The sequence below is a fragment of the Topomyia yanbarensis genome, chromosome 3, assembly GCF_030247195.1.
Source record: "Topomyia yanbarensis strain Yona2022 chromosome 3, ASM3024719v1, whole genome shotgun sequence".
In the NCBI taxonomy this organism is placed as follows: Eukaryota; Metazoa; Arthropoda; class Insecta; order Diptera; family Culicidae; genus Topomyia; species Topomyia yanbarensis.
In genome coordinates this window covers 325,685,009-325,699,879 of record NC_080672.1, presented here as the reverse complement: position 1 = coordinate 325,699,879, position 14,871 = coordinate 325,685,009, and the positions used below count along the sequence as shown (strand labels likewise).

General features: G+C 39.9%; 2 protein-coding genes across 12 annotated transcripts in view; both read left to right on the top strand.

The window, feature by feature from the left end:
• Positions 1-14,871, top strand: part of LOC131689034 (motile sperm domain-containing protein 2-like) — a 130,723-nt gene that overhangs the window by 86,795 nt on the left and 29,057 nt on the right. The window lies entirely within an intron of this gene.
• On the top strand, positions 1,577-5,727 carry LOC131689031 (uncharacterized). Its single transcript, XM_058973769.1, has 5 exons — positions 1,577-1,860; positions 1,919-2,891; positions 2,961-3,080; positions 3,152-5,412; positions 5,470-5,727. The coding sequence occupies exons 1-5, from the start codon at positions 1,831-1,833 to the stop codon at positions 5,524-5,526; spliced, it is 3,441 nt and encodes a 1,146-aa protein (XP_058829752.1). The 5' UTR covers positions 1,577-1,830; the 3' UTR covers positions 5,527-5,727.

Genomic DNA, 14,871 nt, shown 5'->3' with positions numbered 1-14,871 from the left:
CATGAAAAATTGGATCAAAAATCGTCTAAGTCGCCTTCAAGAAGACTTAGAATATTTTTGCGAAAAACCTTGCAAAAAATACTTGGTCAAAAGTCGTCTAAGTCTTTTACCTTTAAATTTTTTTTCAGAAAAACCGTGTTAATTGCGAAAACCTTGCTAAAAAAAACCGTGTTAATTGCGAAAACCGTATGAAAAAACCGTGTAAAAAACCGTGTAAAAAAACCGTGCAAAAAAACATGTAAAAAAACCGTGCAAAAAAACATGTAAAAAAACCTTAGTGTATTTTAGTCCAAAGTTTCCTAGTAAAGTTCAGCCGGAAATGAACTAGAATTCTGACTGGATCCAACTCGCATTCCGGCTCCAGTGATACAACCGATTCTAACTGGAATCGGTTGTGTCAGTGGAGCCGGAATACGACCTGGGACCAGCCAAAATTCCGTTTAATTTCCGGCTGAGATTAACTGGGTTAGAGTGATTTCCGCCTACTTCAATCTAATTTTCTCGACAAACATATGATTACGGCCTAAAAGCCAACTGTCAAAATCCACTTTTAATGGAAATTCCGGACAAACCGTTACTAGCCGAACACAGTTCACAATAGTTTGTGAAAGAGAAAACTTTTCTCTTTCGTTTACTTCCAACATCTGTGATTGGCATGTAACGGTTTGTCCGGAATTTCCATTCAAAGTGGATTTTGACAGTTGGCTTTTAGGCCGTAATCATATGTTTGTCGAGTTTTTTTCTGTTCCAGCAAATCGTCAATACGTCGTTTTGAAAACCTAGCCTAGAATTTTACTGATATCGATCATGAACCGACCAAAGGGCCGAAGACGCAATGATATCGAATGGAGCAAAATAGCTTTGAAAATTCGCTTCAGAAAATTAAATCGTATTTTAACAGTGTTTGCATACTGCGCCTTCATATGTATTGAAACACTTCAAAACAATACTAGTTTTCGGAAGCATTACTAAAATATTTTATCTAATATCGTTTTCCTTGATAAAATTGAAAAAAATATATTTCGCCGAGTGTTGTTATGAAATGTTGATTAGGCCATTTTTGAGTCGCCCTCTTATTTTGACCACTCACAATTTCGCCCTGCAGTGTCGCCAGAAAACAAAAAACAAATGTGGGTTTCGCCGTGCTCGCCGGAGGGGAAATTTGTTATTCCCCCCGGGCGTATCAAGCAGTTGGTTTTTGTTTATGGCGACTCTGTTTACGGGCTTTGTAAACAATGATGCTGTCAATTTCGCCCGTACACACTACCTTAGAAATGCAGAGGCGTAATCCGCCTGGCGGCTTGTTTACAGTTGGAAGTCGGATCCGCCGTTTTGTTTTTTATTGATTTTCATGAAGTGTGAAACATTTATAAATGAGTTTTTATATTTATTATGAAGTATTTTTACTCCTCTTTAAGATATTACTCAAATCTCCGTTTGTGTACATTTGTTATATAGGCCCATTTGTCGGTTCACGATCGATATATTTGTTTCTGCCGAAATGAAGCATATTGATTTTTCAGTGTATAAATCTAGTACAGCTTCTGAATCCCGCCTCGACTTTATTCTTTCCCGCCTGATTTGTGTTGACGGTGTTGACAGATAGCGCAAAAGTTCAAAAATACTCCATTGCTGTCCTATTGCAAACGGTCGCCATCGTATTTTTAAAAACCGAATAACTTTTGCCTCTGCTGTTATGTCAATAATACCTTTTTCCTGATTCATATTTGTCAAAATTTAAACAATAAGGTTGGTTGCTGATTAGGAAATTTGTTTTCAAATTATATGTGTTACAATTAATCGGGTAAAAGACACGATTTCGAAAGAACGATGAATTCTCGCGCATCCGATGTTTTGAAGGTACATATCGGGCAATTTTGTCAATTATCTTTACCGAAAACCACTCGATCTCTTTCAGAAGCAACGCCATTTGGCTGCGCAAACATTACAGAAGGCCGATGAAATGCGCGAGCGCAGTCCGTTGAACGGCAAATCGATCGCCAGCAGTCGAAATTTGCTTACGCCACCAACAAAGGATGATAGCTACGATGGCGATTCTCTGTTGCCACCCCGTCGTTACAAATCGATCAACATTACTGAATTGGAGGTGGAGAATACCATTCACCTGCAGGCCACACCACAGCGGATGACATTCGAACCGAAAGAAATTGCCGCTCGCTCTACAATGGATCAATGCGCACCGGATCAGGTTCGTCGAAGGTTGGAAGTTGATCAGCTTGCTCCGGACATTCAGGAACTTTTGCATCAGAGTTTTGCTGATGAAATTCGGGAACTAGGTAGCAAGTATAAAGAGAAGCTAAATTTGAATGACTCCGCTTCTGAAAACTCACGAAGCGATGACCGGCCGGATTTAAGTCTTCCACGAACTGCTGATATGAGTAGAATGTCAGTTGGAGGATCGCTTTCATCAATCCCACCCAAAGAGCAGGCTAACTTGGCAAAGCAGAATTTTTGGGATATTTCCTCCGCAGGTCTTGCGGACAGTTGGATGCAAAAGGAGCTTTCTCAACTGGACGAAATTGATTTTCGTCCAGCGGAAGAGCAAACCTCAAGACTGTTGAAGGATGAGATGGCATGGGAACAGGAAAATGCCATCATTCCGCAGGTTTATGAACAGCGGCCGAAGAGTCCTACGGAAGAAAAAGTAAAAAAGCCGAAGAATCTGAAAAATCATGTGGATTTTTCGTGCTTCTCAGGATATTTGGAGCAAGAGGATGTGGAGCCGATGCATGCTACTCATATCGAAGACAGCAGCTACTGTTCCGTCGGAGAGTATTTCAATAAAATGTCTTCAAGTTTGAAAGGTATGATTCCGGATGGAAGCCCGCCACGGAGAACTCCCTACCCTCTCGTGGACATGAGCAATCTAGGTGATTGTTTTTTTTAAATGTTTTTTTTTGTGTTTTTGTAACGAAATGCAATATTGTTATTTTGTTTAGGGTTAGCAGATGAAACTGTTTCAAAAAGCCCTCTTAAAAGCAAAATAGATCAGAAGAAAGTGTTACCAGGGTCAGATAAGGAAAATTCACTCAGTGTATCCAGTATAATGAAAGCACTGAGTAAGTATTCTAATAGCACTAACACCTACTCGTTTCCATTCCACTGAATAATATAATCAATATTTTTACAGACTCAATACCGCTGGAAGATTCGCCAACCGCATTTATTGACAAGCTAACAAATCTACGCAAGGCCAAATCAAATCTCGCTGCTACCCAGTCGGAAGTAGCGGCTGCATGTACTCCCGCATCCGATCATCGACAAACGAAGCAGCTGCACAAAACTACTTCCCTCAAGACTGACCTAAATTGCGTAACGAAAAGTCCGTCCTTTGTTCGCGATCTAGATGAAGTCAAAAAGCGTGTCCCCCGAACCTCCGGGGCTCTTTCCGATACGGCAAGTTTCACTGAGTCCCTACTGGAATCATCTGCTTTTGTTCCAATGAAGCCTGTCCCCGTTTTGCAAACGCCTGCTCCTTCATCAGCGGCGAAATCGGATCGGAGTGAATATGATGCAAAATCCCAATACTCAACGGGCCGAAAGCCCTTCTTGGATACGTATCGGGTTTCGACTGCCACTAAATTGTCGGAACACCAATTAGAGCTACCACCGATTCCAATTGTGCGAGATCCTCCCAAATGTCAGCGACAAATCATCACGGACGATGCTCCGGTTAAACCGAATCGAAAGAGGAGATCTAGTTCGGCCACACGACAGGAGCTGCAGGAAAACGAGGAAAAGCGCCAGGAAGCTGTTTTGATAGCCAGCGGTCAGAAACGATCCCGTTCGCCTTGCAACCTGGCGGAGTTGAAAGCCGTCGCAAGCCATCTGGTGGAGTATCCGGATACACCAAAAGGTACAGTTCCATCGCAGCGTGGTGTGGTTGGTCCAGGACAAAAATCGTTTCTTTCACCAGAACCTAGATCTCGGGAAACTCAAATGTACGGTGGGACGTCTGCATTTACTTCGCCCAAATCTGTGGCATCCAACCAGGAGTCTGAAACGGAGGATCGTGCTGCGTTGACGGATCCTTCAAGGGCACAAGTATCTGGAAATTTTCTGTTTAGTTCCGCACGATCTGCATCGCAGTGCTCGGTTGCGGGCAGTGAATTCAGTCACAAGGATGGTATTTTACCGCTGAAGGCTACTCACACTGAAATTTCCTGGGGTAGCACGAGACTCAGACGAAATGAGAAGAAATCGATGCAGATTAAGAACATTTCGCAAAAGAAATTGGTGATCAAAGCCAGCATAACAGGTCCCGGTTTCCAACTGTGCGGAATGGAACAAAGTGGAATATTGACACTGCAAAGTCAGGAATGTCGCACTATAACGGTAGATTTCTGTCCAACCGTGATAGGGGCAGCCGTTGGACTCCTGAGTTTTCAGCCTCCACACGACTGCTATAGCCAGCGAGTTGTATCTCTTTTTGGATACGGAGGAGAAGCATCATTAAGAGTTGAAGGCATCCAAAAGGGACCGAGTGGACCATATTTGGAACTCGGTCAAGCACGTAATCTGGGATGTCCCTTGGAAAAATCTTTCTCTTTGTACAACAAGGGCAGCCTGCCGGCGTTTGCCCGGATTGGAATCGACAAAAAAGGACTGGATCAAACTTTTCTTGCATCCGCCGTTTATGTTCAACCCCAGCGGGTCATCATCCCACCGAATAGCTACGCTCACATCCACGTCATTTTCAAACCGCGTCGCCAAGAAGTTGCCAAAATCCTTCAAAAACAAGTTGACGTTCTCTCCATCACTAATCTACATATTCTTTGGGGCGATGAACCAACGCGGCACCGTATCCGCAAAATAATAACGCTCATCAAAAGAAACGATCTGCAACAGGACAAGATCGCTCCGTTGGAATCCGTGTGTGAAGTTTTCCCTAAAGAAAAAGAAATCAACGAGCTGGAATCCTTCACCGAAAACCTTTTCGAAACCATACATGAACTGTTCCTGACTCTCCGCGAGTATGAACTAGTCCTCACGGTGGATCGCGCTTTGGACGAAACGATGATCGATCTGACACTATCGGAGGACAGCAGTGACCTGTTTAAAACCATGTTTATCTCGTCGGACGTCGGATCACCTCGTTTACCCGAGGAGATCTCTCCCGGTTTTGCACCGGCACTTCAATCTGCCAAGCGAGAAAGCGGTGAATCCTGGAGTGTACGGCCAACCTTCCTTGAGTTTCGTCCCACCGAGCGGACGAAACAATTTGTGATCAAGAGCAACTTTTACTCGACGCAGTTTTTTGAACTCAATTCTAACTTCCGACCGTTGTTCCGATTTTCGCCCATGGAGGGACAGATCCGTCCCGGACAGGAGGTGGTAGTGAATGTGGATTTCCAGTCGGGGCCTCCCACCCAACAGCAGATACTTATTGTGGTAAGTTATTTTTTGTTGTGGATATACGACCTCTTCTAATGTTTAATATTTCTTCAGGTTTACATAGAGAATGAGAAGATTACCATACCTGTGTACGTTCGGAATAGAATTTGAGCCCGGTGATTGGAAAACGGCGAACATCAGAATTCATTTAGTTTTGTAAGAATCATTCATTTAGTTTTATTTATTGTATAACTGTTCCTATTTATTATGTGGACATCATTAATGCAGTGCATTTAATTTGTTTAGACTAAAATAACAATATTATGAAAAGACGTTTCAATTTGAATAAAATAGGCTGCCTAACAACATTAAAAGCTATGCCTAATTAAGAGAAACTAAATAAAAGAATGGATGAACTCTTGACAGCTAATATGCCATTATTACCAATCATTGTTTCGGTATGGAATGGACTGTAAATTGCGCACTATTCAATGGCGTCGGACTGCCGTTTTGCGGAGGCAAAAATGACACTCGGCGAAAAAATGCGCCCGCAGCAAAACATACCGGGTTTGAACACTAAAAAATATACGGCACTCGCACGAGGGGGGCAACGATGCCAAAACATCCTTCCCGCCTTGAAGTCAAGGAGTGGCATCAATAAGTCGGCAGTACACACAGTTTGTGTATTGGTCGCTGGTATACAGTTGAACCTATACGCAGGGTCACCACTCGCACCACACCCGACGCGTCTGGGTGAACCTTAACTACACAGGCCAGTTTCCACCGGCAGGGCATTTCACCAACACCAATTGATCGACGTCAACGTTTGAATGAACAGAACGCCATTTGCTACGAGATTGAAGGATTGCCAGGTACTCGGTTTTTCATAGATCCCAAAATCTTTCAGCCTGCTGCTGCACTTCTTGCCAATGATCCAGTTTGTCGGCAGATGCCTCGTACTGGACTCAGGAATAAGATTCATGGGTTGCTCTATCAAAAATGAGCAGGAGTTAAGGTTTCGGCACCGTCGGGACCGCCTCGAAGCAAGAATAACGCGTCCGTCAACGGTTGTGGAAGTCATTCTTTCGTCTGGGAACTGGTCAACGCAAAGAAGAGCGGATGAATAATATCATGCCAGTTATGGCAGTTATGAGAACAGCGAACTAGCACGACCAACTAGACCTGAAATCCAGCGAAGTGCATGAGCACAGCCTCCCCCCGAAGTAGTCATTTCAAATGGAATCCGGGGGAACAGGCAAATGTCAGACTCCTTGGTGAAGGTTTGAGGAGTAGGGTTCAGAGTTATCTTTTCTGTTTAGAGCTCCTCACTCTGGCACACAATGGACGAAAACGGTGTTATGGTCTAACTATTGAACGAGTCATGGGTCAGCGTAAGAGCTTTACCACGAAGTAAAAACACACAACTGGACCCCATTATCGACCATTGAAACAAGTCCTTGCTGTTATGACAGCTGGCTAGATTAGACCATTACGTAATTGGGCCATCGTGGAACTGCTGAGGATGTTTTCTTGCCACAGGAACAGTTCCCTTGTTAAACCATTTGTTTCGACAACTATTTTTTATCTGCTAGAAACCGTGAGCAGCCTTATAAAATTCGAGCCCTGGATTTATTTGAAATCGGTTTTCGCATAAATTAAAGACACATCCATCAAATTTCGTCAGCACCTGGTCGTATAGCTAACGGGCCCGGGTTCTGGTCAGTTCGTGTTGTTTAGGGCTACTGTTAGGTTGTTTATTTGCTCGGTGACATTTATTGCCTCCTCGAAGACGCATTATCCGCACAGTTCAGTGTTCAGTTTTTTCGTCATAATGGCATAGATTTTTAACGAATAAACCAAAAGTCAATTGTCCTAAGTGACTTCCTTGTGTGAAACCTTTTGCATTTGAACAGAGATTGATCAAGTTACTCTAACCCTTCAAAGGCTGCATTAAGATATTAGATTTTAATCAATTATGGTCAACGAGTGAGAAACGACGCTTCTCAACAGACTGACCTTTATTGAATGTGGTTGAATCAACACTTGTTCTTGGACTTGTGCTAGTTGGTCCCTGATTTCGTTTTCAGCGGTTATTTTGAAAATACTAGCTCCAATATGAATGCTGGGACGATGTTAGACAGGAACATTGCCCATAACATCAAACTGAACTTCTATTTGTATAATCAGTAAAAGAAAGTTGAATACTCATTGAGATGCTGAAATGTCTTATTGATAATAAAGGAAGTAATCTATTTGATGTTTTGCCGAGGAAAAATAAATCAACAAAAAAGCGCAACAAAATGAGAACTAACGTTGATATCTTATATGTCAATGCTGAAATTCTGCACACAGTAGCTCAGAATCAAAGAACTGCAAGGGACGAACCCCGGTTGTTATTCGCTTCTTCGTGAAAAGAACCATTGAAGTTTTGCTTGGGTTAACTGATAGTTTAACTTGTCGACACCACTGTTCGACAGCTCTTAATGCCTGTTGCATTAAGTCAAAGATTGTTCCGATGCAAAATCCAGTAATTAGTATTTGGTAATCGTCAGCAAACCCGTAGGTTGGAAATCCAAGCTCATTGAGTTTCTTCAACAAGCCGTCAGCTACTAAGTTCCATAACAAAGGTGACAGAACGCCGCCCTGAGGACAAATGCAAATACTCAACTTCCGTATCTCAGCCTGTCGCAGTGACGAGCAAAGTATGCGGTTACTAACCATTGCGTTTATCCAACCTGAGATACATGCAGGTATCCCATGACCGCGCGTCGCTTCCAGAATAGACTGGAAGGACACATTGTCAAAAGCACCCTCAATATCTAGGAATACACCCAAGCTAGATTGCTTGAGCGAGAAGGCTTTCTCAATGTTGTAAACAACATCGTGAAGCAAAGTGATCGTGGATTTCCCACACTGATATGCATGTTGCATTTTGTGCAGTGGATATTCAACTAAACTAACGTTCCTGATGTGATGATCGATTATCCGTTCCAAAGCTTTCAGAAGAAAAGAACTTAAGCTGATAGGCCTAAAACTCTTGGCTTCTTCATAGCTTGAGCGCCCCCCTTTGGGAATAAATCTAACAGTTATTTCTCGCCATGCTATCGGGATATACCCGGTAGCAAGACTGGAAAGCAAAATCTTTTTCAAGACATGTTTAAGAATATCAAATCCCTTTTGCAGTAGCACGGGAAGTATTCCATCTTTTCCGGGTGATTTGTATGGAGCAAAGCTGTCAACTGCCCACTTGACCGATTCAGTGGAGACCAATGTGCGTGCTAACGCCCACGAGTCCGAATCACTAGAATGAGATCTGTGAACATTGTTCAACTCCGGATCGATACAACCTGGAAAGTGTGTGTCGAAGAGACAATTAAGAACATCTTTTTCGTCCGTCACATAAACACCATCTCTGGTTTTTAAGGAGTTCATCTGAAAATCATTCGATTTGGAGAGAATTTTATTTAATCTGCTACCCTCCTTCAGACTAGAAACATTAGTGCATAGGCTTTGCCAGCCAGCCCGTTCTGCAGATCTAGGACATTTCTTATATGCACTACGAGCTGACCTGAAAGCCCTGGAGTCATCACGCTGACGCCGGTTCCAAGCTCTTCTCATAACTTTCTTCATTCTTTCAAGCTCAGCCCTCCACCAAGGGGTTCCCCTAGTCGATTTAACAGTACGAAGTGGACAAGCTTCTTCGTAGGATGCTAATATGAATGAGTTTGTCGTATCCACGACGTCATCTAAGTCGTCTAGTTGACTAATTGTTGGAAAATATCCATGAAATTTAGTCGCCAAGTTTTCCAAAAAGAGGTCCCAGTTTGTAGATTTAGGATTACGATATATCACCACATTGAAGGTGACATCAAAATGATCGAAAAATATATATTTATGATCGGATAGAGACGGCTCAGTTTCATTTGGAACCTGCCAATTTCCCAGTTCTATCAGAGCAAAGTGTTATGTCTAATACCTCCTCCCTCCCAGACCTCGCAAAAGTTGGTCGGTTTCCTACATTCAGAATATGGAGATTTGTACTACTTATGTACTCCATCAGTTCAAAGCCTCTCAGATTGATGTCTGAGCTGCCCCAAATGATGTGATGAGCATTTGCATCACTGCCGATAATGAGCGGAAGCCCATTTCTGCTACAATATGATACAACGCTTTTGAAATCATCAGAAGGAGATGATTCGTTATGCGGTAGGTATGCTGAACAATATATATTTTTTGTCTACGTTTCCGACAGTCAGTGTAACTGTGGCAACACAGATATCGCGAGTTGTGAGCTCCGATATGAGACACGCGTCAATAGCCTTATTTGCAAGAATGCAAGCACGAGGCATTTCACGTGGGTTAGTCATGCCTGTCTTGTTGTAAGCAATGAAGACAGTGTTAAGTAACTTTCCAAAATACAAGTTTCCTTTATGGAAATACGGTTCTTGAACCAATGCTATGGAAGCTTTACCTTCCTGCATGAGTCGAGATAAATTCATAGTTGCTGTACGTTTATGTTGGAGATTGATTTGTGCTATTCTAACCATTGTTGATTAGAGAACTGTACATTTCATCTCCAACACAAATTGCACAACAACTAGAGGACACCAAGCGAGTTGGGATGTTAACGCATTTAGCGAGCCATATCAGGTTTAAATGGGACATGATCATTTGATTCCCACGATTTGCGAAGAAAATAATGGTCCACTGTGTCAGAGATTCGCATAACACAGTAAGGGCAAAACCCAAAATGCTCCGTGCGCGACTGGCATATTTTAGACCCTCCAGTCATGAAGTCCTCGGCACGGAACTACACCTTGACTTAGGGTCTCCTACTTTCAGTCGCCTCCTACGACATGGGAGCAGGACTCCGGTGGCTCAATTCTAGGCCGGATACCACACGGCCTCTGCTTCAACCCGTAATTCCGGAACCAGAAGTCCAATCAACAAGTGAAATTCACGCACAGTTGCTTCGTGATTATGCGGCAATATTCACTGAGGAAACTAAACATACGATATTCATAATATCTTTCGTAGGGACAATATGCGACCTAAAATGTATTTCATACGACACGTATGATTTCAATAAGTTTGCTTACGGAAGGTATACGCCTTAGATATGAATTTGATACGACGCGATAATGGAACTTATAAGAAATATAGTTATATTTTGTGTGAAAAAAGGTAGTAGCTTTATCTGTATTTAGAGGTAATTTAATCTGAAATAATATTTATTTATTTATAAATTTATAACTAGGCCATACCTATATAAAATCCCTGATACAGCACATCCATTTGAAGTAAATTAACTTTGTTGTACTTACAAAGGTACGCTATTCAAGACTGGTCAATTTATAACTAAACTGATAGAATCAGACAATCAATTATTGAAATTTGAAGAAATCATAGAGCGCAACGGAGTATTTTTTTTTTTTGGTAGCTAGAAAATGGATAACCGGCGCTTACAACCAACATTTTCTGACAAAACGGCGACTCAACGAACGAGTGCAATGACCATTATTAGTATTGATCCAATTAACAGTCCACCATTCTTTGTCCATAATATCAACAAAAATTTAGTATTTTAAACCTAAGGAAAATTTCATTGTACGGCTTTAATTAGTTGTTAACTAATTATTAGTTTTTAAGTGTAGAAATAAATATGTATATATTATTTTCCACTGCTTCACTTCATTTAAGGGGTTATAGGAGTTGGAACTCAAAAAATCGAAAAAAAATTATTGAATTTTTTAAAAGTACATACTTTTGAAAATATCTGTGCAAAAATCGGTATCGGAGCACTAGATTTTAAATTACAGCCGTTTGCAGCGCGCTGGTTCTACGCATAAAGTCATTGTCATTTCTCAGCACACACCCTGGCAGACGTTCATCCGCCCATCTAGACTCTGTCAAGATGAGGACCTACAAAGCCTAACTGTTCATATGTGCTAGTCCGTATAGCACACCAGTTTCTTCCGCAAACAGGCGCCGGCTGTTAACCAGTACCACAAGTTTCAGATGCATTACATAGAGGATAGTCGGATGCAGAAAATGAAGAGATAGTTGAGAGATTTTGGTTGGCTGAAACGAGACAAAAAAGCAAAATAATTGTGATTAATATCGTAGTTATAATAAATAAGTAAATGATTTCTCATCTGTTGTTTGTTTCCTTGTTCGTAGTCGTATATATTGTAGCAAGAGAAACAAATGAAAAGACAAAAAAATAAAATAAATGCTCTCCTTCCAGACCTTGAACATAACCCTAACTTTCCCTTTGCTTATCATTTTGGTACCGTCGGAAAGCACTTGGCCTTGTACCCACTGCTCTTCCCCCATTCTCGCGGTTGTCTCCATTTATCACTGGCGTCACATGTGATATTTGGGTACGGAAAATGATTTCCTGAGCAGAAAATCAAAAGAAAGAAGATTCCCAGGTAATTAGTGCACTTTCTGCATCAGGTATCATATCGCATATGTAGATACACATATTAAGTGTATCTACTATGTGATATGATGGCCGGAGGTATAGATAAGCAACCCAAGCTCCCCAAATTAGAGCCGTTTGCAGGGCGCTGGTTCTTCTACGCATGAAGTTAACACAAAACTTTAAACGCAATAATCTCGGAATGAAGTTTTTTGAAAAGTACTGTTGCGGTGAACGTGATATCTCAAAAACTATTCATCCGATTTCCATAATTATTTTTTGATTTGTTTGTATTTATATTCTCGTGTACTTGAATGGTTCCTTTTTCATGAAAAAAAATTTGGATCCTTTGCAATTAATTTTTGTTTTAAATTTTGAGCACCGAAAAACTCAATTTTTTGATCAACGTTTTTTTATTGTAAGAAAATAAAATTATTGGGAAACCGATCCGTTCAAGTACACCACAATTCATTTTTCTTCGATAGTCTTTTTAGTTTTTGGATTTCAGTTGAGCGGTTCGCTTGAAGAGCGTTCACCACAAACTATAACCCCTTAACAGAATTTAAAAAACAACGCTCATCAAGTGAGAATTGTTTTATATACCGTCGTGCGGGGCATCTTTGCGCACTTTTTAACCACTTTTCAATTTTGACGAATTATAACTCATTTGATAATCGATGGATTTGTATCATATCACCACAGATTTATCGTCATCGTGTATGTATGATTTATGCCAAATATGATCAGAATTGGATCACACATAAAAAAGTTGTTCATATAACGTTCAAAAATATTTTTTGTGGACTAGCTGGGGGCTACTTGAATTCGATATAAAATAAAAATTAACCAGTTTTATTTACTTTCATTGAAATATCATTAAATTATACTGATATCAGAGGCTTTTTCAATAATAAAGCATCACGCATTTATCGCATTTTCTAAAATAAGGGATTCATTTTAATTTAACATTTACAACGATACTTGTCAGGAAAACTTGAGTGGGTTGAGACTGCAAATTGTTTTTCGAATAGAAAAAAGGAAAATGATGAAAAATGGCAATATCAGTTTGCGATATTCCCAAATGGGAAAATTTTGGTATCCGAAACACTAAAACCATACTTTATGTAAGGTCTTGTGTCCTTATGCACAAAAATTTGACTTTGTTCAAAATTTTCCCATTTGGGAATATTACATAGTTCCAGGCGATTGGTTTTTCAAACCAAAAGACAGTTTCGGTTTATATGCATACGTGTGACTTTTTGGATTTTAGTGCCTAACTAGTGCTTATTTGGGTACTAGTTTAGATATATCGTCTAACTAGACACCCAGTTGGTGCCAGTTACTGACGAGGAGAATCCGAAACACTAAAACAAAAAACCATACTTAATATCAGTTTATTTCTAGTATGTTAGAATAGGTTTTAACAGAATTTAAAGATTTTTTGAGTTATCAATTATAAAAATAGCCATTTGGTGAGATTGAAAATTTCTCAAAATAAAAAAAGTGAAGTAAGGGGCTATTTATGACGTATATTTGAGTGCTAAATTGACGTAATTAGTGCACAAGGCCACGTTCTCAAGTTATGCAATTTTTATGTCAAGAATTCGGAAAAAAAAGGTTCGAAACCAGTTTTTTCACGGCCAAGATCACATTATTTCGCAACAATCAACTTTGGAGGTTCAATGTCTTCAAAGAAATTATACAACATAATACAGAGAATCTCCTGAAAAAACAATTTTGGTAATTGATTCTCTTGGACAAAATTACGGAGAATAAACTCAAAACATTATTTAGAGGCTTGGTATCTTCGGTAAAGTTGTTGATAATGATATTAAAAACAACTTTTTTAAAGACACAATAATCTTCAAATGCTTATAAAAACCGATCCTTACACACTAGAAACAAACGAAAAACGCCATTTTTCATCAAACCTTCAAATGCCAATAAAAACCGATCCTGACGTAATAGAAGCAAACGGAAAACACAAAAGGCATATGCAACATGTTTAAAAGACATGGCTCTACAAATGTCAAAGGTATAATAAAAATAATAAAAGCGCGTATGTTAGTAAATATTGAAAAACTAAAGTGTGTAAGGTAGTCCCACATATCCAAAGTAGCCCCGCACGACGGTACTAATTGTAATCAATTTTATAAAAAAAAACATCATAGAGGACATAGCTATTCATATTGAGGTTCATAACAGATATAATAAATATTATATTGCACTGCTGCGTTATTCATACGATTGTAATAGAGTGAAGACCCGATTTTATCAGCACCGGATTTTATCAGCCTCCTATTTTATCTACCCAGATTTTATCAGCTTTTTGACTCGATTTTATCAGCTTCAAACGGAAATTGATAGTTTAATGGGCTCTAGCAGACGAACCAAATTGAATTCGAGTAAATCCTTTGTTGAGCATATTTTTCTTGTCTTAGAGATCGGAAATATGCGAAAAAAATTTTTTTTTTTAATTTTGCGCTGTCAGGCCCCTTAACGGAAGTTTAAGCTAAGGCTGTGAACCATTTGGTGAAATTTTTAACTTTTAGTTAAAATCTGACACTTCGAAAGTTATTTGCAAAATAACCCTACTCTGGAGCATGGTTAAAATTGACAGAGCGGTAGTTAAATTTGACAGCTCGATGGTTAAAATTTTGGCCATGATGCAGAATAAAAAGGTGGAGACATTTTCTGTGCCTAATTGAGCTTGTCAATATTTTTCAATACAAAATTAGGGGTAAACATGGAAACGATAACGTGTTGTGTTAAGATTTGTTTAGGTTATTTAATAATGTGGATGTTTACTTTTCGCGGTTATGACTGTCATACTTAATGTAATAAGAAAAAACTAATTTTAAAATATCGACAAATGTTCACACCTCTACCAACTTGTGGTCATCCCAGCTATCAATTCTATATAACTATCCATATGTCAACTTTTGAAATGGTTCGCTCTCTCGGTTAAATTTTTCCATTCAAGAGAAAATAACTTTCGAACTGTCAAATTTTAACTAAAGGTTAAAAAAATCGCCAAATGGTTCACAGCCTAAATAATCAGAAAAGGTTATGAGGCTATATCTAGGAACTAA